Here is a 25138-nt window from a genome sequence, read left to right on the forward strand (position 1 = left end):
CAGACAGTATCATATACATATAATGAGTTGAGTCTACATAGGACCATGAGAATTCGTTGAATCCTGGTACAACCCCCAATCCTGAAAACCCTCACCAAACGGACACTGCGCAAGCCCCTCCTCAAACCCGGAGGTACTGAAGTCCGCAACTCCCGGCATAAACGATCCCAGCAAGTATTCCTCAATAGACGGAAACGCCGCAGTCCCATCTTCCCCGGGTAACGTGGGCAAGAACCGCGACTGGGTAAAGCTCTCAGATGGGGTTGACTGCTCGGGATCCGGAGCTATCGACCGCTGCGGACGATTGAGGTCCATGCTTGAGCTTGCGGGTGTGTGTGTGGAGGAACGGTTGGCTTTCCGCTCTCGGGCAACCCACAGCTGTTTGAGCATGTGGCTGTAGCTGCGGCAGATGTGTACTTCCGTGGAGGGGGCATTTTCGAGGCAGGAGACGAATTCGCGCGCAAGGCTGGTTACTTCTTGGCGCCTGTCGGGTGATTGGAATGCGCCTGCGCAGTCGGCTTTGTGGAGGAGGACGGCGGCGTAGACGCCGTATCTTTCCTCAGGTTAGTATGTGGCGACGTCTATCTACATTTGTCTATGAGTTTGTGATGGAGTACTCACAAGTAGTAGCGTGATGGGAGGTAACATACAACCCGGTGCGGGTCCAGACTGTTGATGAGAGTGAGGAGATTCATAGCTGCACTGATAGCATCAAAGATGTATCGACCGTCGGGAGACGCCATGATTCCATTCGACAACAGCCCTGCGAATAAATTCTTGCTTGACTGCCGCTGGGCCGTCGACTTGCGCGGGTCCGACGCCCGGGTGAAGACGGCCTGGAAGGAAAATGCGTTCGTATATAGCAGAATATACTCGTACATGATTAGGAGCGTGCTCTTGAGACTCGGAGACACCGACAAGCCAGACCACGTCGAGTGCCACGCTGTTGCAGCGATACGAAAGTCGTCTAGATACCGCGAGTAATGACCTTCGTAGACCATTGCTAGTGTTCGTTCTTTGGATGAGTAGAGTATGGCATGGGCGTTGTGTAGGAGCTGGACTAGCTCCATGGACGCTTGAAGAATAGATGCGTAATCCTCACGATTATTCTCTGGGCATGGTCTGAGTGTTGGAAAATCCCGAGCTGTGAATTTGGCTGCGAGCGAGGGACCTCTGGACCAGAAGGACTGGCCAAGTCGGACTGATATCTGCCTGTCTGCCATGAAGATATCTAGATCTGTTATTATACAACGCTCGGATGCAGATTGTGGAACGGCTACTCACATGCCCACACAAGCCTATTTTGGTCGGCTCGCTCTTTTGACTCGCCGCTACTGTTATTCGGAAAGGCGGCTTGATCAAGACGTTGAAGGTAGCCATGCCGCACAGCGAGCCCAACAAGGGACCAAGCCGTTCGGTCTTCGCTGAACAAATTCTTTGGCACTTCAGACGTTGTTTCCTGTATTTGAATGTGTGGCAGCCATTCGGCTAGAATCAATAGACCCTCTACAGTCCTTGGCGTCTGGGTCCATGGATGTGCAAGCAGGACGTCGACCAGCAGGCGTTGCACATGATCCCAGCAGTAGCGGTGAGTAAGTGAATGATGCGGGTCGTCTCTTGACGCTATGGTGAGGATGACAGTTAGTAGAAAATAATCTGATTTCTTAATCTTTGCTGTAATTGAAGAGTGCAGCAAATATGAAGGGACGATTGGACAGTACTGGTGGTAGCAGCGGGCATATCTACGCCATGTTAGCCGATGCCAACTAAATATGAAATGGAAGACCAACTTAAGTAGTAGCTCGGAGACGAGCCCTGGCCGCAGTAGACCTCTTTGGACCAGCTCATAATCATCGAAAATAGTGGCTGTAGACTGAGCATGATATCGAGCCTCACGCGTCTGACTCAAGGTCGTCTCCATACTGCCTTGCATCACAGGATCCGTTGCGCCGTTGCGGCTTGTAGTCGAATGGCGCGCTCGCGCCTGATCGCCCGAAAGGGCCAGAATCTGTAGAGCATCGGAGGGATTCCTTAACTCCATAGCCAAGACATCGCCGGAGTCATCCCTCGAAACGCTGCCTTCGTTGTCAGGGGACGCCCTTTCTGGACCAGATATGTTATTTGAATGTGTAGGGTCGGTGTCACAAGAGTTGACAGGGTCCATCCGTGGCCCAGTCCGATAGTGCCGGAAGTTTCCCCCGCGGCGGGACTTTATGAGAATGCACTCGCTTCCTGACTGATGACATGCCACGCATGGTGATTGTTTCGGATCTCCGACTCCGTCACTACGGGTGTGAGTGGTGACAAGGTCCGCCTTGAATTGGGTAGGGCCAGTGGGGGTCTCACAGGTTACATCTGGTCTTACGCTGGCGGCATCGTAAGCATGCCCGGTAAGATCTTTTACCAGTAGTTGGAGTCATGGGGGTGCCAACAGTGCGATGGATAACGGATCGGCAATAGATGGGACAGTCAAGCTTATAAGTTTGGGAGGTGGGGGTTTTATACGGCTACAGTCGGCTGTAGTTTCCGGATAGAGAAATGCGCTGCTTAAAGCTCTACGAATCAGGGAATGGAGGCGGAGAAAAATCCCTGTCCGATCCTCTCCTAGGGGTTGGAAGCTGAAAACTAATTGTCCATCGATCTTATGAAGCTAGAAATAATACATCTCTCAGGTGATCATTTACTAATTGACATCCACAGCTCGGGGATTCCAGCACCTCAAGGAAGACCCATGCGTTTGTTGCTCTTCTCGTTGAAGCCCCATGCCAGACTGCTATCGTCATGCACAGTCGCTCGTCGCATGTCTCTCCGATACTTGGTAACAAACTCCCCACTAACAGCACGGTGCATTGTACATGTATTATCCCACACAATCATGTCACCAGGATCATACCACTGCACGTCAATGACGTATTTATCCTGGGTTGCGTGGTCAAACAGTCTTTCCAGGATAGCCTGGGGCTCCTCTGATGAGACGCCTTCGAGTGAATGTATGTGTTTTGCCAGGTAGATCGTGGGGATGCCGGTGCGCTCGTGCACTTGGAGCAGCCAGTGGCGGCTCATGAAATGGTCCGTGGGCTCGACATCTTTGAAGCACTCGGGGGCAGCCATTTTCTTGGAGTGTAACAGCGAGTGGCGCGCAATTAATTTCTTCTCGCGCAGGAATTGCTTATAGTCAGGGTCCAGATCTCGGTAAGCAGCCCTCATGTCGGCAAAGGCAGTCGAGCCACCAGTGCCGGGAGGAGGGAGTTCGTGGGCAAGTAGCAAGGAGTACCCAGCCCGCCGAGGGTTGAAGCTGGAGTCGGTGTGAAAGAGGGCATTCCCCTGGACAAGTCAGTTTCGGCTTGGGGCTTTTTGTCTTTATCGCTCGTTGGGCTGGGATGGAATACCTTGTTCGCCTCACCACGGGGGCTGCTCAAATCGACAATTGAACCATCGAGATCAATGTTTCCAACGTCGAACAATTCGTTATATGTCAAACGGTGCACACGGCCGGCCTTATTGTAAGGGGTCACATCGTCAAGCTCACCAAATTTCCTAGCCAGCTCGAGGTGAGTCTCGTCAACCAGTTTCGTCTTCCGAACTACAGCAAATCCATGCTGCAGATGGTCTTAGCACAGCTCCAATTTGATACCGTGCTTGATGCACCCACCTTCTTTACTGCATCCTCAATAAAGCGATATCCCTCGTCGGTCACGCCGTCGGCAAAGTCCAGGCCTGTAATTTCTGCACCGAAGCCGTTCTTGATGACCCTCAGCGAAGGGGGAGGACTGTGTGCGGTTACGGTTTCGGTGAGAGTGGTAGACATGATGAAGCAAACTCAACTTTAAATAGTAGATAGGAAAGGCTAGGTAAGATCACGGTGAGCGTTCTGGTGTTAGTGCAAAATTTTGTAGAGTCCGCGCATTCTTATACCTTGCCGGCGGTTGTTATGATCATAGTCATGGCACTGTGTTTGGGAAGCCGAGTCCGTCCATTGCCGAAGAAATTCGGCGCTTTCGACGTGTTGGACCGGAAGTTCCCCCAATACGTGAGAGTACCCGGTAGTGTCCCACCAGCGGTGTAGAGACTTTCTGGGGGTGGCCATCGTCGAATTTGTCCTCCGCACGATCAGCGCTCGCATCGCGACAGACTCATCGGCTATAGTCGGCCAACGTATCGACAAGAGACGGAAAGGTGTCAGCTCAGCTAGTGTAGATCATCTGTAAAAGCCTTGACCAAGTTCATATCTGCACTATGATTCTGCACAAGTATATAAGTAGTCGTTGTTAGGGACACCAGTGTAAAATAGCTAGGGTTATGTATAAACGCGTACAAGCAATGTTCTCTAGATATCTCAAAGAATGCAGCCTGCCCTACTAACGAGAGCAGAATACCTTGGTCTCTTATCCTCTCTCCTGGACAGTTTACGCCCCGTATCACTCAGGCACGACGATTTACTTCCACAAATGCCAAAACTCGCAATCCATGTTATCATGGCTAATACTCTATATCGTCAGCTTGGCTATTCGCTTCCATGCTCCTACTCCAAATGTAGAACATCCCGCCAAAGTCATGCCAGGCGAACGTTGGCAACGTTATATCTCTTTTCTGGACTTACGCTACCGTTCATCCCACCAGCTCTTGAAAGCGCGCGCCATACAACAGGTGTTCGAACAGGCGCGGCCTGTTGGACGATACCGAGTTCCTTCAATCAAATCAACTTTGATTTTGTATTTCAACATGAAGAACAGTACATGCAAAGCAACGTGAGGACTAATCATGCAAAAACCAGTCCCTTCCATCCAGCCGCTTTACACTCAGCACATTTCTGACGATACTCCACCGCATGCCCAGAATACCGTGCCACACTGCGAACAGTCTTGCCCTTGATATTCTTGTTCACACCAGTCATCCAACTATCAATTTCGTTCGCTAGATGACCCTTGCTACACTCAATCACATGCTCTGTCCAGCCCTCCACTGCCTCTGGAGTCGGTTCCACATAAGAGTAGTCATTGTCCCTGCAGTATTGGAGTAGATCGGAAACAACTTGCACTGCATGCTCAATGGTGCGTGGAGCGTTGCCAAATGGCTGGTGGGGCCCGAGAACCATGAACATATTGGGCATTGAGCGTGCCGTTATACCTAGGAACGTCTGTGGCCTGTGATCAATCCAGATTGCTTGTTCGCCGTCCTTTGAGTCACTGCTACCAAGAAGAGGGCGGCCATCCTTGGCGTGCCATTCAATTGCACTAAAGGCACCTGTGATGGCATCGAAGCCGGTGGCGTAGATCAGAACGTCAAGTTCATGCTTGTTGCCATCCGACGTCTCTATTCCAGTCTCTGTAATTTTCGCTATCGGCGTTTGTTGAAGATCCACCAGGTGAACATTCGGCTGGTTGTACACCTCGAAGTAACCACTCTCAAGAGGTACTCGCCGCGTACCGAAGCCATGGCTCTTAGGGATTAGACTCTCCGCCACCTTCGGGTCATTCACGCGAGCCCGAATCTTGTCCGCGATGAAGTCAGAGTATAGCTTATTAGCCTTGCGGTTGGTATATGTGTCACTGAAAGTACCGAGCCACTTTGCGAAACCAGGCTTTGCGTAGATCTCTTCCCAAAGAGCGAGTCGCTCCTCTGGAGATATCTCCAAGGACTTGCGTGGGTCGGCTTGGTGCATGAAGCAGGCTGGTGTCTCGTTGCAGAATTTGAAAAGCTCGTCGTAATTTTCCCAGTGCTTCTGCATTTGGTCCAGGCTGATCGGTTCGTTGCGTAGAGGTGCTGACCAGTTTGCCGTGCGCTGGAAGACAGTCAATAACTTGACGCTGGGCTCCTTCGCGACAGCAGTAATTGTCTGGATTCCGGTTGCTCCGGTGCCGATGACCCCAATCCGCTTATTGGCAAAATCATGGCTGAGATCGAAATTTTCGGGCCAACGGGAAGTGTGGAAAGCTTGCCCTTGGAAGGACTCGATACCAGGGATAGCTGGCAAAGTTGGCGATGACAAGAAGCCCATACAACTAACCAAGAATCGTGACTGGTATTGCTTGTCGGCTTCATCTGTGAAGAGCCATGTGTGGGCGTTGTCTTGCCACCGGGCAGACTTGATACGGGTGTTGAACTGGATATTCTTGGCCAAGTCATGTTTCTCGGCAATTCGCTCAACATATCGCAGAATCTCCGACTGCGGTGCAAAAGACTCTTTCCAGTGCCACTCATTCATTAGCTCCTTATCGAAGGAGAAAGCATAAGATAGCGACTCAGAGTCCACTCGGGCACCTGGATATCTGTTCAAGACGCGAGTTAGAACATCATGTTTTATGAGACCGATATCGATCTCTTACCTGTTCCAGTACCAGGTTCCACCAACAGAATCAGCAGCCTCAATCACCTTGATATTCCACGATGGGAACCGTTTGCGCAGGTGGTAGAGACTACAAACACCCGATAAACCGGCACCGATGATGAGGACATCGTACGCCTCGATCTGCACTGATCCCATGATGACTCGAGGTGTCGAAGATATATTCCGAGCGCTGATTATGCTATGGTCATCTTGTAGGCATGACGAGGTCCTTTATAGATCAAAGTCATGATCGTGTTACATCACTTGACTTGTGTGCGGTGGTGCTTTGCAGAATGGAGTGTGATATGAATGCATCGGCGATACATGCTCCTCTCGTGAGCTTATCGTTGCTGATGGAAGTGGAGACGTGATCAGCAGCCAGCGCCACTTTTTTGTCTTCAGCCTTGTGCCCGTGTTGTCTCACGTGACGCTATAGCCTTCCTAGAAGATCTTGAAGTAAATAGCTTAGGTACTACTTCCAGTTAAAATTGTCTCTTTAGACTCAGTCCCTCAATATACCGTAGCCGGCAGAGGTTTTCAATTCGTAGCTTTTCGGATCTTAAAGCAATTTAGAGTATGATATGGGCATCGTGCGGTCGTCACTAAAGAATAGATCGTTAAGTGTGTTTGCCACTAGCACTTATAGGATTGTGGGATGCAGCCAATACATTCATGTCAATGAACTAATCAACACGATCACAGCCTTTCGCAAGTTCTCGACAAAAGTCAATAAGGCCCTCGCTCAGCGTAAGTTTCAAGATAGATTGAAACCTCTGCTGCACAGTGACAATAGTTTACTACACACAGAAAATTTTATTCAAGCTCAGCCGACTGACAAAGGAAGTGGCTGGTCTGCAGGTCGGTGTCAAAAATTAAAGGCCAGGCTGCATAATTATGAATGGAACGGTCGGAGCTGACGAGGGGGCTGGGGGAGTTAGGAGGTGCAGATTAGTTCAATGTGCAGAATCCTTCACCTTTTATCGCACTAGATTAGTTAGACTTAGAGCTAGACTATATGAAATACTTTGATTTAAACATTGCATTAGGGTATGCTTAGCACCCTCCCACATTATTAAGAAGAAATCCTTAGGTTTCGAAGAGGCGTCTCAGTGGACGCATGGGACGATTGAGGCTTCTACGGATATCATTAATCACAATAATTTTCTACTTCTTTAGCTGTTAGGTGGTCTTTTTGAACATCTTTAAGAACTATTCATGCAGATTTATGTACGGTATTTACCTTCTACCGATATCCTTAAGCGAAAGTTGTCAGGGCTGTCGATTACGGGAACAGCCGAAGGTGCTACGTCCCTTATGTAGCTGGAATCGCGGGGGGGGGGGGGGGGGGGGGGGCTTATTTGCAATACAAATGAAATATTTTATTCTGTTCTGACAATTGGACACATTCCAAGCACCTGATTACCTTGCAGGATAGGATAGATACAATCTCAATTTCGATTGTTCCAGTTCTATAGCCGTGTGTTCTCTTATATAATACTCTTAAGCCTAAGATACTTCCTTGGAAGTGATTTCTCTCTTTGACAATCTGTTACTGCCAGATTGAAAAAAACAGTGCTTGAAAGCTCCCGTCTAGCACATTATGCCAGACATAGGTGGGTTTCAAGGATGGTTTTGGGAGTCAGACACAGATGGTTTGCTTCCCCTGAAAATCCCATTCCGATACCTACAACTTAACACTTTTTCTCCGCAACTAGTGAGCGCCGTGTATTGTGCACCAGGCGATGTATGGACTACATCTGATTCTTATGCTGGGTGTGTCAATTCGGCGGTGACAGCACTTGCCACGGGATGTACAAATGGAGTGGGAGGTGGAGGTGGAGGTGCTGTTGTTCGATTTGGCGACAATAAGACTAGTCAATGGTATGCGAGCATAGACTGTAGTCTCCGATGTCTAAAGCCCCTGCTAATAGCTTACAGTAACACCAACTCTTATTGCATCAGCGTCGTCGTTGCCCAGTTTTTCTCTCCTCTGGACTCCCAATGGTTACTCATCATACTTGCGACTTTGTGTGGCCAATTAGCACAATGTATCGTGAGCTAAAAACACCAGGTGCTGGTAAGTCACGGAAAAGATTATTCAGTAAAGATACAGTAGTCACGGCACTAACAGAATAATTAGGCCAATCTGTAACCGCCTACACGGCGTTGAAAACTCTAACAGACACCATAGCAAGCCCAACAGCCACATATTCCAAGGTCACGGCACACACGGAATATGTTCATAAACAGTCGCTAAGCCCAGGAGCCGTCGCAGGTATCACGGCTTCATGTATGATTGTATTTTTCGTCATCTCAGCGTTACTTTTACGAAAGAAGCTTGTTCAGTCCTTCACCAAAGAGTCTGGTAGTAAATCCAGAGAAATTGAAATGGCGAATGACACAAGTATATATGAGGTTGGGTCAAAACATCGGCCTCGTGAAATCGGGTCTTCTGATCTGGCGACACGGCAGGAAGTGAGTGATGCACTCACCCTTCTGAGCGTCAGTTTCTGTCGCGAGAATTTTCTTTTGCTCCAAGTTTCATCTATCTTGATCCGGTATTTTGCTTTGTTACATGTTTATATAGAATATTATTCAAGAAGCTAAACGGATTATTGATGAACTTCAACACAGCCAGCCTCCATCAACATTGTAGACCGCGCCAGTGACGAACGATGCTTCATCGCTCAACAAGAATGCGACCACGTTTGCCACTTCGATTGGCTCTGCACGCCGCTTTTGTGCTGTAGCTTGCAAGCCTCGCTTCACATCTTCGGGATCTTCGCCCTGGGACATTGGGGTATTGACGGATCCTAGAATTCCAAGTCAGCATCTCGTCGACGAAATAGTCAAGTCTTGGTCGCATACCCGGGGAAACACAATTTACTCGAATTCCCTTGTTCTCTTTGGCTGCTGTACGTGACAGTCCAATCACTGCTGCTTTACTAGCACAGTATGGGGAAACTCCAGGCGAGCCCATCTGGCCGAAAGCACTGGCAGCGTTCACCTGCATGTCTGGGTCAGCAAGAACCGATGAAGTAAAAGGCAATTACTTACAACGCTACCCCTGGCACCCATAGCTCTCAGTTGTGCCCGAAGGCAGTAAAACAGACCAGTTGAGTTCACAGCAAAGTTGAAATCCCATGTCGCATCGGTTGTTTCCGTAATGGGTGTTGCCGGACTGATCACTCCCGCCATGTTCACGGCACCATCGATCTTGCCAAATTTTTGGACCGTAGATTGAATCCAGGAATCTACTTGACTGCTGTCTCGTACATCAACTACTGTATACAAGTGCTGGTCGCTCGCGGTCAACGAATCGATCGCTGTTTGAAGTGCGGCTTCGTTGATGTCTGCCAAAGATACGATTGCGCCGCGTGATGCAACTAACTTTGCAGTTGCAAGTCCCATGCCAGAGGCTGCACCGGTAATTGCAATCTAATCGAGAAATTTTGAGGTTAGCAATTCTTTCATAGTGGTGGAGCAAATACCTACAACTTTGCCCTCAAGAGATGCCATTTTGGTCTCACGATATGCTAATATCTGGGCTATCTTTGCAGGAACTGCCGTATGTGCCGTTAGTCACGAGGCGAAGAATAAATAAGTCTCCTCTTGTTCCAAGTGCTGCCTCGGTGTATTTACGCCCCTTCCAGACAATCACAAACTTCCACAGACATCAGTAGGCAAGTATACCCTCACCCAAAGAGGCAGGTTTCCGCTATCGCGGACCCACTCTTATCTTCCCCGCAAATTGTCGGACTCGGCCCGATGCTCGCAACGGGCCTGATATCGCCGTAGATACCCGCCTTTTCATCCTTCTCGCGCATACTTGCAGCCTGCATCATGGCTGGCAGAGTCGAGCGCGCAGATATCAACGCTCATACACGCTCCTTCACCGGGTGTACCACAGTACGTATATACCGGCAGTTGCTGGCGAGGAGCTGGAATCTGACTAGGCCATAGTGTCGAAGTCGGCACGTAAAGTGCGATGAAGGCCGCCCAACATGTTCCATGTGTGCCTACTTTGGGCTAACCTGCGCTGGCTATGGAAAAAATATATTTTTTGACTCAAGAAACCCAGAGGCGAAGATCCGGTTTCGAAGGCCTCTACTTACAGAAGAAGAGCGAGAGCGCATGAGCCAGTGGCTAGTCTCCAGCGCACCGCCCAAGTCCACATTTCAATTGCTATCCCAGATAGATGACGAGTGCGAGAGCTCAGCTCCATTGAGAGATTTTCAGCTATCCCTTGGGCCGTTTGGTGTTTTCAAAGTCCATCAAGACCATGCAGTCCAGAATGCAACACCCGACGAAACCGAGTCTTTGCCACTGGTCGAGGATTTTGAGAATCCCGGTACCGGTAGTCCAGAGCAGGATGAACTCCCAATGATGGGCTCTTTCACTGTCGATGTCGGATTTTCACAATTGTCGCCATCATTTATGCAGTCACTACTAGAACCACCAGATCATGCGCCGAGCTCGAGCTCTCCAGATCTAATAGATCTGTTGATGGACCAAAGCCACGTCGGCGACACGACTTTAGCGCCGCATCAAGAATACTCGCCCACACGCTTGATATCTCAATCATATTGTAATCCACCAATACAGTCCGACTTCCTGGCTCCAGGTCCAGACATGTCTTGTTCGGTCCCACAAGACGCAGTCTTCCTGATTAAACATTACTCTTCAACTGTTATCAGTCTCATGACACCCGTCCGCCATAAGAAGACACCCTGGCATATACTATTCATTCCCCATGCCAAAGACTGTCTAGCCGCTCTAGCGTTGGGCGAGGACATGAGTCATGCTAGCCTATGCAACTTTTACGGAACCCTAGCCATCAGCGCCTTCAGTCTAGGCGGCGTTTCTCGATCTGAATCTTGGCTCGAAAAAGGAGAAATGTACCTCCAAAAGGCCCAGACCCACGCCCGACTGATGCTCTTGACCGCCTACGATATTCCCAAACCAGCAAAATACAAATCTATTCTAATGGCAATCCTCACAATGGTGCAAGTATCCACCTTCTCGGGTAACCGAGACCAAGCTGAAGGATACTTTCTGGAAGCAGAAAAATTCATCCGTATGAAAGGACTCAAGCGAAAGAAATCAAGGAAGGTACGCCTTCTACATCACTGCTATGTCTTTGAGCGGATGTTCCATGAAAGCATTTTTGTCTGTGCTGCAAATTCCAACCACCGCCAACATATCCGTCGAGCAATCGAGTCGAGTGGGCTTGCTCCCGCGAGTGTGGATGGCCTCTCTTTCCGTCTGTACAAGTGGAAAAATCTGCATCAGGAAATGCTCCGCGTGCGCGACCGGGAAGAAGGGGAGAATGATCTACACCTTGAGCGCCCAGGCCTCTTTTCAGCAACTCTATACCCCGAGATTTTTGGAATTCCAGAGGCATGGCTCCTTCTTTTATCTTGTGTGATCCGCCTTGGGACTGAGAAAGATGCCGCTGAAGAATCTTCCACCCCAAATGGCCTCAATCTAAAGGACTTTATCAGCCGTGCGAAAGCTCTGGAAGACTATATTAATCAACTTCAACGCCCCAACCAAGCAACTTTTACCTTTTCATCACAACATTCCACTATCGACCAACACATCTTAGAGAACATGCTCGAGGCAATGCGACTTGCCCTTGCCATCTACTTCTACCGCCGAATCTACGATATCAACGCGTCGATACTGCAAGAAAAGGTAATCGGAGTGCGCGACTGTCTACTGCAATGCGAGTACGCCGACTCTAGCGTCGTGCATGGTTCTGCGGGATTCATCTGGCCAGCATTTATCGCAGCATGCGAAGCTGAAGATCCAGATGTGCAAGAGTCTTTTGCGAGGTGGTTTGAGATTTCCGCGCAGCGGAGTGGATTGTCTGGGTTTACACGGACTTTGAGTTCGATTCGGAAGATCTGGCAGGAGAAGCGTGGTGGCGGTTGTAGTGTGACTTGGTTGGACTTGATGAGGAAAGCGTTGCCAATGCGGGAACACGGGGAGTGGGAGGGGTGACTTTCTTGTGCAGATAACTTCAGTATTTATGTATATCATCACAATCAATTTTATAATCTCAACTGCAGGGAGTGAAAGCTCCTCTCAAAGATATAAGAAGAATGAAATTTCACCTTTTTTGTTCACGAGCTGCTATACTGTCCCAGTCACGTCCCAAATGAGCTACGTTGTGCACTCTTCTGGTCTGATCAATCGCTACGCGTTCCAAAAAGTCATATGAACTACCCCGCATCCCAACTTTAATCTGGCAGCTCTAAAGCTTGCCTATTTTGCACCGTGCATACTCTTGATAAGGCTGACCGTTGACTAGTGGAGTGGGCTTACCAAGTTAGGCAGGCTTCCGCGACAACCCCACTACGGAGGTATGCGCTGGGTGATGGTGGACCGTTACTTATTTCAATAGACTGCCTCAAGCTATCAGGGTTTTTCTCATATATATAATTTTTCATTATAACTTAACATTATCTTCATACTCGCATTTGCCTCTTTTATCCTCCACGCCAATGGACGTCCCCGGCATCGCATTAATCACTGGCGCTGCATCAGGCATCGGACGAGCCTGCGCAAAAGCCTTCGCCAAAGAAGGCGTATCTGGACTGGCTCTCCTCGATCTGAGTGGAGAACCCCTCGCAGCTGTCAAATCGGAAATCGAAGACCTACAATGTACGCTGGGCCAAACCAGCCCCTGCCGAATCGAGACCTACCCAACCAACGTCGGCGACGAAACCCGCGTAAACGAAGTCATCGAAACAGTCGCGCAAACATTTGGCCGTCTCGACTATGTAGTCAATGCGGCGGGAATTGCAATGAAACACCAAGGCGGCGCAGCATATGCCGAAACCGCAGATTGGGACCGCATTCTCAACGTCAATCTCACGGGGACATTTTTCGTTCTCCGCGCCGCAGCAAAGATCATGCTAAAGCAAAAACCCATCAAGTCCATCATTGATGGTCGGCCCTTGCAGCGAGGCTCGATTATCAACTTTTCCTCTATTCAGGGCATTGTGGGGATTCCCTTGTCGACGGCATATACCGTTACCAAACATGCCGTGATTGGGTTGACGAGAACGGCTTCGGAGGACTATGCGAAGGATGGATTGAGGATTAATGCTATTTGTCCTGGATATACGGAGACGCCGCTCACAACCAAGTCGCCGGCCATCTTGCAGGCCATGGTGGAGCGTGTCGCGACCGCAGTGCCGATGGAGCGGATGGGACGGCCGGAGGAGATTGCAGATGGAGTCTTATATCTTGCGGGAGGTCGGAGCTCTTTTGTCACGGGGACTGCTTTGATGGTAGATGGTGGATATACGCAGCGATAGCAAGATAAGTAGACTTAATGAGAGAGAGGCGAAGTGTTTTCAATGCTATTCACCTCAGGGATGTGTATAGTTGCACGTAGCCAATGAGGACCCAGCATTACCGTGATAGGCTGCTCCACGTCGGCTAAACAGGATTGCCTGATCATTGGACGATAGTATTGCCCGTTTCTGGCTAGCTCACTGTTCGACGAGGACATGAGAAAGTGAGATTCATCAAATAATCGATCAAGCTGAGCTGGAAACGCCCGCTGTGCCGCCTGCGATTCGCCGGTTTGGGCCAAGTGACCTCACGACCTTTCCCGTCTTGTCACCGATGCACCGAGATCAACCACATCATCGACCACTCGCATCGGAGCTTCTCTCCGCATTCCACATATCTCGCCCAATCATGTGGTTGATAAAAGCAGATGCGTCGGAATCTCACTCTGGTCGAGTCCCTTACAAGACTCTACTTTCCCCTCACAGGCAAAGCGTAGCAGAAACATGCCCAGCTTTGCATCGCCTGCATCCACCTGCTTAAACATTACGCTTCGGGGTTATATCTGGCCGAGAGCTCAAGTCACATATTTAAGGAACGCGACGCGCCTGTCCATCACCAAAAATTCTCGACCTTTCGCAACGCAATTCAACCCGTCAGACCGTGTCCCGAGCCGCCCCATCCCCCGCCAGCTCCAGCCCACATTCTCCAAGGCCAACATGAGCAGCCAGCGCGTCCCAATCGAATCCCAGCGCGTGGACGCACCGCTGACCTCGTCGGCGACCTTCCTCGTTCTATCAGCGACCGATAAGGAAGACTCCATCAGCACAATTCGGTCCGTCCTCGCTAGCCTGGACGATCTCGCCAAGAATGTCTCCATTCGCGACTTGAATGCCCAATTCGCTTGCACGGTCGGCATTGGCAGCGATATATGGGACCGGTTGACCGGTTTGCCTAGACCTGCAGAGCTTCATCCGTTCAAGGAGATCAAGGGCAACAAGCACACCGCTGTCTCAACGCCTGGAGATTTGCTGTTCCATATCCGATCGGAGCGACGGGATATTTGCTTCGAGTTTGAGAGGCAATTGATGGATCAGCTTGGTGATTCGGTGTCTCTAATTGATGAGACAGTCGGATTCCGATACTTTGATGTCCGCGATCTTCTCGGTTTCGTTGACGGAACGGCCAACCCCGTCGGGCCAGCTGTGCCCTCGTCCGTCCTCATCGCAGAGGAAGATACATCCGCCCAAGGAGGCAGTTACATCGTGATCCAGAAATACGTGCACGATCTAGAGTCCTGGAAGTCTCTGCCGACGGAAACACAAGAAAAGATCATTGGACGAACTAAGCTTGATAATGTGGAACTCGACGACGCCGAGTCTGGACAGCGATCGCACAAAACCCTCAACACGATTGAAGACGAGAATGGCAATGAACATGATATCTTACGCGATAACATGCCATTTGGATCGCCTGGTTCAGGCGAATTCGGCACGTATTTTATTGGGTATACGCGCCGGTTGTGGGTTATTGAGAAGATGTTGGAGCGCATGTTCGTTGGCCATCCTCCTGGCCTCCACGATCGAATTCTGGATTTCTCTACGCCGTTGACGGGAACGACATTCTTTGCTCCATCGGCGAGTCTACTAGCAAGCTTGGATTCGGATTAATTACCCAGTCTACGAACTTAGTACGTATTAACGGAGTTCACAAAAGTCACAATATGAATCTGCATATACAGCGACGTCTCCACTTACATACACGAGAAGCGCTAGATAGACAATTGATCAGGCTATTGAATCTCAAAAATATGACAAAGTAACAAGAACTACACAGCCTCGTCAACTCAAAGTCACGAAATTATAGAAGACGAACACAAACCAAAGGATCTTCATCGACGACTGGTTCAATCTAATCCAAAGCCTGCACTACCTTCGCCCACTCCCCAAATCCATACGCTCCAGGCACGCTCTTCCCATCAAAAAGACTCGCCAACACCACCCGATCCGACTGCTCGCCTTCCCACGGCTGTCTCCCATGCTGGGCAATCACATTATCATAGACCAGCACATCACCCGTCTCCCACTTGTGCAGTACACGAATCTCATCCGTAATCTTAGCCAAATGCTCCAAATACTTCTCCGGTATAACACTCCCATCTCCATAAATCTGCTGAGTAACATTCTTCCTCCCACCCGAATTCACCCGATTCATCTTCCAGTATGAGGCCAATCCGGTAAACAGCGTGGGCAAATTAGTCTCCGGCTGTGTCCTAATTGCTGGGAGTCGATGCGTCAAAACAAGCCCGTCATCCGTCCACTCCCACGTCGTATAAATCCCACGTCCATACCGGGCAATCTGCGCTTCTATCTTGCGTCGCTTGGTCTCTTCCGAGTCCCCATCCACTATCTCCTTTCCAAAGGCTTGTTTGAGGGTGGACCCGCCTTCATATTGTTTTTCGTACTTGTACGTGACGCGGCTCAAGATGCCCTTCTCCGTAAGCTCAGCGATGAATTCTGGAATTTCTTGCTGTGCGCGGTGGAACAACTCCAGCGAGGAAGAAATGGGAGATTCGCCGCCCTTGTTGGGGACGTGATGTCCGTAGAAGAAAATATACTCCGGGGCATGGGGCACCTGCGGGGACTCGTTGTGGTTGTATATCAGAACCTCCTTGGGTGCTTCGTTGGCGGGTGCCACGTTCGGTGCGAGAAGTGGTCTATCCACTACTATACCAATGATCTCGTGAGGTTTGTATCCAAAAGCGTGGGCGAATTTGCTAAAGTCCTCGGCGTTATGGATGGGAAGACCACGGAAGAGGAGGGTGCCGTGTTGAGCAAGCTTTTTGGTCAAAGTGCCATCTCGCTGCTGGAGAGACTTGATAGTCTCCACGATGACGTCGAGGCTGGGCTTTTGGGATTCCTCTGTGAGACGTAGGGCGAGGGGAATCACGGTATCTTTGGGATGAGGAGATCCCAGTACCCGCTGGTTGGAGGAGGGGAGCTCGAAGGGTTCGAATGAGACGACAGATGAGACTGCATCGCTGATTTGCAGCTTTTCAATATGCAGATGTTCAGTAGTGGTTGCCATTCTGTGATTCTGGGCCTGGGGTAGTAATTGATTGTATTATGATGCGTGTTAGATTGCAGACATGGGCAGGCAATATTGTCGGACCTTCCGACTTAAATACGCTACGAAATTCCTAAAAAAGAGGAGAAACCCCTCCTCATATGCGCCAAAATGACGACAATTCTATTGGACCATAATCTCCGAACACAAGGATATGATCCTTCCTTTGCCTCTCTCGCATTTACTGCATTTATTACCTATTGTCTGCCAAGATAACTTCCGAGGCTATCGATGGATTGTGCCATTCCGGCGTGGACATGCGTGCTTGCGGGGAGACGAGGCTAAACGTCGGCAAATATACCGAGTACATGGGACGATAAGCTGGATTCTAGTCGCCTATTTAAACCTACAATTAATTTCGGACAATTCCCGTAAAGCCTGGCTCTCTTTCGTGCAACTTGCTTTCCTCATCATGGCTATCTCCTCTAAGGTGGATCCCGGTATACAAACCAACATCTCGACAGTCCCCGAGGACAAACCCAATGCCTCCAATAACTCATCTCGACCGCCATTTTTTCGAAGCACGCTCTTTCAAATTCTAATCGTTGGCCTATGTGCCTTTTGTGCCCCGGGAATATGGAGCGCCATGAATGGCCTCGGAGTAGGCGGGTCCCAAAGTCCCGACCTGGTCAACGCGGCCAACGCTCTCCTCTACGCCTTCATGACAGTGACATGTTTTGCGGGGCCATGGATTACCAACATCATTGGGTTCCGCTGGACTCTCGCCCTGGGATCGATAGGGTATCCGCTATACGCAGCAGGGCTGTACCTGAACAATCGCACTGGTGCAACCTGGCTTGTGTACCTGGGCTCCGTGACCTGTGGTCTCAGCGCGGGATTTTTCTGGAGTGTCGAAGGTGCCATTGCGACTGGTTACCCTGAGCAACATAAACGTGGTCGATATATTGCGACGTGGTTTACTTTTCGCAATTTCGGCAATATCATCGGTGGCGCCGTCTCGTTGGGAATCAATCATAAGGTCAATCACCGAGGAAAAGTCGGATATCAGACATATCTTGCCTTTATCGCAATTCAGTGCCTAGGTCTATTCTTTGGATTATTCCTTTCGAATCCAGAGAAAGTGCAAAGAGATGACAACACCAAGATTGAAGCCCCTCAGGGTATCCACTGGCGAGACGAGGCTAAGGCCATGTGGCGATTACTGAGAAGCAAATCCATCCTACTCCTTGTCCCGCTGTTCTGGTACTTCGGATGGATCCAGGCCTACCCCGGTACATATCTTGCGACCTATTTCACAGTACGATCGCGAGCGCTGGGTAGCTTCATGTCTGCCGTAGTTGGCACCCTTGCGACTTGGCTCGGTGGCTCTCTCGTTGATCTCCCATGGATCAAGAGTCGAAAGCGCCGCGCGATCATCACATACATCCTCATTGCCCTTTTGAACAGTGCAACTTGGATCTGGGCCGTCATCATTCAGAATGAATACAGACATACCAACCCTGTCTTGGACTGGGGAAACCAGCGTGCTTTTGGCCGTGGCTTCGGGCTGTATCTCTTCGAGCGGATCAGTCTGGGCTTAGTGGAGAACTATATTTACTGGTGCATTGGCAATCTTTCGGACTCGCCTGGTGACCAAATTCGATACAGCTCGCTACTCAGAGGTATCGAGACAGCAGGGGTGGCTGTGGGATTCGGTGTCCAAGCTGTGCCCACTGCATTGATTGCTACCGCAAGTATCAATTTTGGGCTGTGGTTTTTGGCATTGCCGTTTAGTTACTATGCTACATTGCAAGTTGTGCGCAAGTTTGAGAGCTCAGCACAAAAGTCTGCTGGTTTACAGACAGAGGAAGAGGGCAATGCGGCAGTCGTGGTTCATTAATTTCCATTAGTTTATCTAAGTCTAGCGCATTTAGATGAGTTCTAAATGATGGACTTGCATCACGAAAGAAACATACTATTTGGGCAATTCTTGAATAGGCATTAACTTGCGATCTGGATGGCGCTCGCATAATGCGCAGTCAGTACTTGAGGTACTTGACGAGCATATCGAATCAATATTGACTATTGTCTCAGTGTCATGGATACGGTATCTGTCTAGAATATTTTCATGATTCAGTCGCTGGCCCCCGGCTATAACTCCTCTTCCATCCAAACGAAATGATGTTGCTCGCATCTAGATCTCGTCTGCCAAAATGGGAGCCTTCCTGTAAATCGCCATTCCTGTGTGTTATTGCACTAGACTTGGCGCCATCAGCTAGCGTTCCGGTGCTCTGGTACCGCGTTCCCACTACACGCTGAAGTCATCTACCGCGAAACGTGGTCTCGCTCCAACATCCCTGCTTCATCTGCATTCATGATGTGTGGTTCCTAAGCTCGGTCGAAGTGGTAAACGGATGATCGGGATTCTCTCTGTAAAGCGACTCTTCTATACATATGGCCTGTCTTGTGCTCGTCGTTGTCTATCGCTTCCCGGTCTGGCGAATTATACTCCTCAATGGCGTGATACTTAATCCTGACGCCCTACGAGATGTAGACAATTTGCACGCCACGCAGATACCAGACTCAATTGCCGATCCCCACTTTCTGTGTTCTCCTCGCAAAAATGTCCCTATGTAGGCAGGCGTGGTGGTGTGCTTTTGTGAATCAGCTTTACGCTTGTCGCAAGGTTATAAGGGAGGCTCAGCCATGCACAATAGCACTTGTCCCGCGTAAGCTTTCCGGTTCCAACGGTCAATATGTCAAGCTCTTCAAATTCAATTCAAGCCAAAGATGACACAATTACGAGCGTCTCTGCGATCAGAGAGACACACGATGGCAGTGAGCCTCTACGTGATGTTTCAGGTGACGTTATTGAGGACGGTCTCCGGAGAGGTCTGAAGGGTCGTCAGTTTATGATCATCGCGTTGGGTAGTATCATCGGACCTGGATGTTTCTATGGACTGGGTTATGGCATCTATGAAGCTGGCCCGTTGGGTTTGCTTATTGGATTCTCCGTCGTTGGTGCGTGCGAATGAGTCGAATATGCAGATTAGAGCTGACTGGAACACAGGAGCCTCAATGTGGATATTGATGCAGAGTGTTGGTGAAGTAGCTACTCTGTTCCCCGTTCATGGTGGATTCGTTGAGGTGAGCTTGAATATTTGGCTCTTATTATCAACCCGACATTCTAATAAGTGTCCTTGCTTACAGCACTGTGACCGCTTTGTGGATCCGGCACTCAGTTTCGCTGTATCATGGCTGTACTACTTTATGTGGAGTGTCTTTCTGGCCTCAGGTAAATCAGAAGGTACACTTTTTGAGATAACTTGAAGCTAATGTCTTGACAGACTGGAACAACGCAACCGTATTCCTACAGTTCTGGATTCCAGAGACTGCGGTTCCTGTCTGGGCTTGGTATATCCTTATTTTCGTCTTCTTCTCAATCCTCACGACCATGGGAGTTAACTTCTATGGAGAGATAGAGTATTATTTTGGCATGTTCAAGTTCCTGTCGCTAGTTGTGCTCTTCTTTATCTCTATCCTCGCCAATGTTGGTGCATTTGGTAATGGATATGTCGGGTTTCGATACTGGAAAACGCCTTACGGTATACCATGCTCTCAATGTGTGTTTTTTCGAAGATGAACTGACTTGATTGAATGTTCTAGGCCCCATTCAAAATGGAATTAATGGCTTTGGCCAGGTCTTCGTCATGGCCGCTGCATACTACGTTGGAACTGAGATCGTCTCTGTCGCAGCAGGCGAGTCTAAGAACCCCCAGCGTGACGTTCCCAGAGTGAGTCCCAAAAAAAAGTATGGAGCATTATAACAAATCATATACTGACAGCACATATCAGGCTACAAACTCTATTCTTTACCGAATCCTCTTCGTGTTTATCGGAATGTCTTTCTTCCAAGGCTTGATCTGTCCTTCTACATCAGACGATCTAGTTCACCCAGGGTCCAAAACGGCCTCGTCCCCTTTTACCATCGGCTTCACCCTTGCCGGGTGGAAGTCATCTGCTCATTTTGTCAATGCGATCATTCTCATTGCATTTGTGTCTGCAGCCAACGGTGTCGTGTACATTCAATCTCGGACTCTGTACTCGCTGGCCTTGAAACGCAAAGCACCCTCGTTTTTCGCAATCACAACTGCCAGAGGAGGTACGTTCTAATACAATCCTTTCTTCTTCATAGACATCACCTAACTTCCCTATTCAAGTTCCTTACGTGGCTATCCTTTTCTCAAACTTGTGGGGCTTCCTTGGTCTCATGTCCTTACAAACAACAGCGGGCAGCCTCTTCTCATACTTCACCTCCTTCGGCGGAACAGCCGCTTATATAGCCTGGGCTGTGATTACATTCGTACAGCTTAGAGTCCGCGCTGCCGCCAAACGGAAAGGCATTGATGTCAAGACCTTCCCGTTCAAAGCACCTGGTCATATCTCGATCTATTGGGGCAACTTCTTTTTCAATATTTTCTTACTGCTGATTCAGGGGTTCACAGTCTTTGAGACTCCATTCAACTATCAGTTGTTCATTGCCTCGTATATCAGTATTCCGGTTTTCTTTTTGATGTTTGTTGGGTATAAGTGGTGGTTCAAGACTAAGTGGTAAGTAGATGATTCTCCTACAGTGGAAGCCGAGACTTAAAGTTGGCCAAGAACTTACCTCTGGAATTTGTTTACAGGGTACCCCTTGACAGCATTGACTTTTCAGGAAGACTCCAACTTTCCTCTGAAGAGCAGGACGGTATGCAGAAAAGACCGTTGGGCCGCAAGATTTTGGATGTGTTCAAGGACTAGTTGACACAACGAAATAATATCACGCTCTGGTTGTGTACCCAGCGATAGCACTGCAACGATTTTGAATCCACCTAAGTCACCGAGTCCAAGATCCTATCTTTGTTTATCGATAGCAATCCCAATTCACATTTCAAGGAGAGTGGAGTGGGTAGTAGCCGCGACATTCCTCGCGGACAATCCCATACCACTCATCGCCCGGACATCAACACTTGTTTACTCTACCATAGTAACTCCAGAAATGTTCTCTCAGGCGCAGTATTTATCTCTTCAAAATTCTCTAATCTTCCACACTCTCTACTCCTCCACACTGTATCCAAGCCTCTCCATATCCATCCCTCAAAATGAAGCTCTCTATCTTCCTCCCCCTAGCGGCCTTCCTGACCTTGACCGCCGCCGAGCCGTCAAACATAAACGACGACATTAGCCCGTGTTTGGTACTACATCTCCATGATTCTACATAATAACTTCATGTACTGACCACTTCTGCAGACCCGATGTCTGACCGAGGCTGCGGTCGTCGCTGGATGTATCTCCCAGTACGACTCGGTCTGCACCTGCCCCAGCCCAGCCTTCAGGGATGCGATGAAGATGTGTTTGGATTATTCTTGTACGGCGGAGGATGCAACGAGTAAGTTCTACCATTGCTGGACTATACATGCTAGAACCACGCACTAATGATTGGAACCTTGACAGTGGCGCAAGAGCTACACAAGGAGCGCTGTGGGACGCCGCCGAGCTAGAGGATTGTGTTGGTTATGGTCTTGGTTTAGTGAATAACATGTTTACTTGAGATGTGGATATAGTGTTTATTGAATAATATGCCTTCTTTAAGTATGAACTTTGTGTAGACTAAGAAAACCAACGTAGTGGTTCACCCTTAGATCTCGTTATCTTGTGCAGACGCATGCTCTCAAACAGGAACTCTTCTAGTGCCAAGGCCGCTTCGACGGATCTTCCAGAGCCTGGTAACGAGCTGAGTCTAGCCAGTGCGTAGGCTGCAACGACCATAGGCAATGCTAATCGGAGCTTAAGTGGAGGCGTTTCAAGGCGTCAGAGCGTAGTGTAGATCACTCTTGGAGTTACAAAATAACACACTACAAGATACAGAATACCACTTAAAACCCATGGAATAAACTCCATTCGCACGAGACTGAGAGATATCAAGCTAGGTAGGTCGAGGAAAACAATGAAACAGGCAGGAAGGGAAGAGGAAGGTTTTGAGAGTAAACATCCAAACTTTCAATTTTTTCGTTCTTGAATTTCATATTCTGGATCAAACCCAAACAACCTCCATCTAAGCCTGAGACAGGTTCTCGTAGGCGTCGGGGAAGCGGCGCATGTTCTGCTCGATCAGACCGTGGCCACGGAGGAACTGGACGTAGGCACCATCCTGCTTGAGCTTGCCCTCCTGGCGGAGCTGGACGTACTCCTCACGGCGGACGGGGGTGAAGCCCCAGTTCTTGGAGACAATGATCTTTTGGCGGCCGGGGAACTTGTACATGGCACGGCGGAGAGCCTCAATGGCGGTGGCACGGTGGGCATCACGGGTGCGGACGGACAGAATGATCTGGCCAATGTTCACACGGGCAACGGTACCCTGGGGCTTACCGAAGGCACCACGCATACCGGTCTGCAGACGATCGGCACCGGCGCAGGAAAGCATCTTGTTGATACGGATGACGTGGAAGGGGTGGACACGCACACGCATGTGGAAACCTTCCTTACCGGCGATCTTCACAAGGTACCTAAACGAGAGGAGCGTTAGAAACTGAGGATCTCGCAGAATTGGATGTATTCGGTGATTGATATCGAGTGGTCGAGCGAAAGGCAGGATATGGAGAAGGTGTAGAGAACGTACTTGTTGGCGCAAATACGGGCGGCCTCGAGGGCCTCGGATGACAGCTGCTCATACTCGTTGGAGACCATGTGCACACAGGTGGGGAAGTCGTCAACGTTGGCCTTCTTACGGCCCAGATCGAAGATGCGGATCTTGGGGTCGGGAACACCACGGTTGAAGCGCGACTTGGGGTACGGCTAGAGATGAGGGGGATGTCAGTGAACCAATCCTTGCCAAGCTTTGCAGATTTCATCATTCTCCCAATCTGAGAAGCTCAAAAATCTTCCTCTTCACATCGAGTCCCAGAAACAGAGATTTCCCTTGCATTCAGCACCTGCCCGGTGCTCTCGTTGATGATCGCGAGGGGTTGTGCCTCACGCGCTTGTCCTCCTCCCCACAACCGAGCCTCCCGCACACAAAAAAAATCATCGAATAACTCGACATCAGCAACGCACCTTGTTCTTGCAGTAGCGGTAGCAGCGGGCGGGACGGCGAGCCATTGTGAGTGCTGGAAATTGGCGAAATGCACTTCCTGCGAACTGGGTTTTGGATGTCGTTGGGTGTCGAGGGATCGAAAGGGAAAAAGAAGGGAAAACGGGCGGGTCACGGGATTGTTTGATTTCCAAGCAGCAAAGTGGCGAAGCCCTAAGCCCTAGTGAGCGGGCCAATCAGAGCCAATTACTAGGACCCACTTAAGTTGAGTCGTACCCGGTTCTGGTTACTTTGCAGTCGAGTCAGAGTGACTCTTGGACGATGATCAACAAGTATGATAGGATAAGAGGATGATCCTCCGTATAATAAATATGCGAGGGATATGATACTGGAGGCCATTCGTCATTTCCAGCGCTTACGGTATGAGTCTACATCCGGCTTATAAATCTCCCCGATCTCTACCCGACAAGTCTCCGTCGGACTCCTCCTGTATGTCTTATAGCTAGTTACTCGTTCACTGGATTGGTAAATGCCCACCGGTCGGCCTTTTGATTGGAGCTCTCATAGTTCATAACTAATCGTAGATGCGCCCCAATTATTCCGCCACATGACATTCACCACACGCCATTCCAACAACGTTCACAGGCATTCGCCTCCCCCAGTCCGCGCCTCAAAGCCCACCCACTTACTGGGTGCCAGTGAGGATGTCGGAGTCACCGGCATCGAGAATGGCCATGGTGGCGCAGCGGAAGAGCTTACCACAGGCGGTACCAAGCTCGATCTATAAGTGGGTGTTAGCAAATTGATCCGATCGGGCAGCATCATAGCATGCGCGTTTGCCACGATGGTATCGGTGTCGACTCACGTTGTTACCCGAGAAATGGTGGACGGGAGTCTTCGCCAGCATGGCGTAGTACTCCAGCTCGGACTTGCGGAGAGGGGGGTGTTGGCAGCGATGATGACCAGCTTGGCCTTTCCGGAGCGCAGAGTCTTCATGGTAGACTTGGCACCCAGGGTGACCTTACCGGACTTCATCACCAGGGCGAGCCTGGAGTTGATCTGGAATTGCGGTATTAGCAACTTGATCTTGAATGCTTGAAGATCGGCCGAGACGATCAATGCTGTCGGCGTGGTTGACTCACGTTGTCGGAACCCTTCTTGGACTTCTTGTTGGGGGCCATCTTTACGCTTTGAAGTACAAGACCTCAAAATGATATAGAAATGTGTATAGAGAGATGCGCTCCGGCCGGCGTGGATAGTGAAAGAAGAGGAGCCGCGCGATTGAAGCCGAGCCGCAGAAATGTACGGACAGCCTCGGAGAAACCAGTTAATGCGCTCCGGGAAATGACCGCCTTCATCTCGACTCA

At 49.7% G+C, this 25138-nt stretch overlaps 13 protein-coding genes across 13 annotated transcripts; 6 read left to right on the forward strand and 7 right to left on the reverse strand.

The window, feature by feature from the left end:
• Positions 1-33: 33 nt before the first annotated feature.
• N7458_009042 (fungal specific transcription factor domain-containing protein) lies at positions 34-2164 on the reverse strand (the record flags this gene model as incomplete). The annotated part of the gene is made up of 4 exons (XM_056912424.1): positions 34-553; positions 622-1231; positions 1285-1742; positions 1791-2164. 4 exons carry the CDS (start codon positions 2162-2164, stop codon positions 34-36), a joined length of 1962 nt encoding a protein of 653 aa, XP_056761273.1.
• A 554-nt stretch (positions 2165-2718) lies between these two features.
• N7458_009043 (TauD/TfdA dioxygenase family protein) lies at positions 2719-3808 on the reverse strand (the record flags this gene model as incomplete). The annotated part of the gene is made up of 3 exons (XM_056912425.1): positions 2719-3324; positions 3390-3599; positions 3653-3808. The coding sequence occupies 3 exons, from the start codon at positions 3806-3808 to the stop codon at positions 2719-2721; spliced, it is 972 nt and encodes a 323-aa protein (XP_056761274.1).
• A 951-nt stretch (positions 3809-4759) lies between these two features.
• Positions 4760-6484, reverse strand: N7458_009044 (flavin-containing monooxygenase; the record flags this gene model as incomplete). Its single annotated transcript, XM_056912426.1, has 2 exons — positions 4760-6269; positions 6327-6484. The coding sequence occupies 2 exons, from the start codon at positions 6482-6484 to the stop codon at positions 4760-4762; spliced, it is 1668 nt and encodes a 555-aa protein (XP_056761275.1).
• Positions 6485-8953: 2469 nt separating this feature from the next.
• Positions 8954-9847, reverse strand: N7458_009045 (SDR family NAD(P)-dependent oxidoreductase; the record flags this gene model as incomplete). Its single annotated transcript, XM_056912427.1, has 4 exons — positions 8954-9141; positions 9197-9335; positions 9386-9766; positions 9824-9847. 4 exons carry the CDS (start codon positions 9845-9847, stop codon positions 8954-8956), a joined length of 732 nt encoding a protein of 243 aa, XP_056761276.1.
• Positions 9848-10171: 324 nt separating this feature from the next.
• N7458_009046 (Zn(II)2Cys6 transcription factor) lies at positions 10172-12334 on the forward strand (the record flags this gene model as incomplete). Its single annotated transcript, XM_056912428.1, has 2 exons — positions 10172-10237; positions 10292-12334. 2 exons carry the CDS (start codon positions 10172-10174, stop codon positions 12332-12334), a joined length of 2109 nt encoding a protein of 702 aa, XP_056761277.1.
• A 503-nt stretch (positions 12335-12837) lies between these two features.
• On the forward strand, positions 12838-13656 carry N7458_009047 (SDR family NAD(P)-dependent oxidoreductase; the record flags this gene model as incomplete). The annotated part of the gene is made up of 1 exon (XM_056912429.1): positions 12838-13656. One exon carries the CDS (start codon positions 12838-12840, stop codon positions 13654-13656), a length of 819 nt encoding a protein of 272 aa, XP_056761278.1.
• A 483-nt stretch (positions 13657-14139) lies between these two features.
• On the forward strand, positions 14140-15303 carry N7458_009048 (Dyp-type peroxidase; the record flags this gene model as incomplete). Its single annotated transcript, XM_056912430.1, has 1 exon — positions 14140-15303. One exon carries the CDS (start codon positions 14140-14142, stop codon positions 15301-15303), a length of 1164 nt encoding a protein of 387 aa, XP_056761279.1.
• A 241-nt stretch (positions 15304-15544) lies between these two features.
• Positions 15545-16720, reverse strand: N7458_009049 (uncharacterized protein; the record flags this gene model as incomplete). The annotated part of the gene is made up of 1 exon (XM_056912431.1): positions 15545-16720. One exon carries the CDS (start codon positions 16718-16720, stop codon positions 15545-15547), a length of 1176 nt encoding a protein of 391 aa, XP_056761280.1.
• Positions 16721-17171: 451 nt separating this feature from the next.
• On the forward strand, positions 17172-18599 carry N7458_009050 (uncharacterized protein; the record flags this gene model as incomplete). Its single annotated transcript, XM_056912432.1, has 1 exon — positions 17172-18599. One exon carries the CDS (start codon positions 17172-17174, stop codon positions 18597-18599), a length of 1428 nt encoding a protein of 475 aa, XP_056761281.1.
• An 856-nt stretch (positions 18600-19455) lies between these two features.
• N7458_009051 (uncharacterized protein) lies at positions 19456-21502 on the forward strand (the record flags this gene model as incomplete). Its single annotated transcript, XM_056912433.1, has 8 exons — positions 19456-19720; positions 19770-19846; positions 19910-19994; positions 20047-20304; positions 20366-20493; positions 20555-20861; positions 20920-21310; positions 21388-21502. 8 exons carry the CDS (start codon positions 19456-19458, stop codon positions 21500-21502), a joined length of 1626 nt encoding a protein of 541 aa, XP_056761282.1.
• Positions 21503-21843: 341 nt separating this feature from the next.
• Positions 21844-22242, forward strand: N7458_009052 (uncharacterized protein; the record flags this gene model as incomplete). Its single annotated transcript, XM_056912434.1, has 3 exons — positions 21844-21936; positions 21992-22130; positions 22196-22242. The coding sequence occupies 3 exons, from the start codon at positions 21844-21846 to the stop codon at positions 22240-22242; spliced, it is 279 nt and encodes a 92-aa protein (XP_056761283.1).
• Positions 22243-22796: 554 nt separating this feature from the next.
• On the reverse strand, positions 22797-23839 carry N7458_009053 (60S ribosomal protein uL16; the record flags this gene model as incomplete). Its single annotated transcript, XM_056912435.1, has 3 exons — positions 22797-23247; positions 23361-23536; positions 23795-23839. 3 exons carry the CDS (start codon positions 23837-23839, stop codon positions 22797-22799), a joined length of 672 nt encoding a protein of 223 aa, XP_056761284.1.
• A 571-nt stretch (positions 23840-24410) lies between these two features.
• Positions 24411-24952, reverse strand: N7458_009054 (60S ribosomal eL30 domain-containing protein; the record flags this gene model as incomplete). The annotated part of the gene is made up of 3 exons (XM_056912436.1): positions 24411-24552; positions 24637-24830; positions 24914-24952. The coding sequence occupies 3 exons, from the start codon at positions 24950-24952 to the stop codon at positions 24411-24413; spliced, it is 375 nt and encodes a 124-aa protein (XP_056761285.1).
• Between the last annotated feature and the right edge of the window lie 186 nt (positions 24953-25138).

This window comes from Penicillium daleae (genome assembly GCF_028827525.1).
Source record: "Penicillium daleae strain IBT 16125 chromosome Unknown utg000008l_segment0_segment0, whole genome shotgun sequence".
Classification (NCBI taxonomy): Eukaryota; Fungi; Ascomycota; class Eurotiomycetes; order Eurotiales; family Aspergillaceae; genus Penicillium; species Penicillium daleae.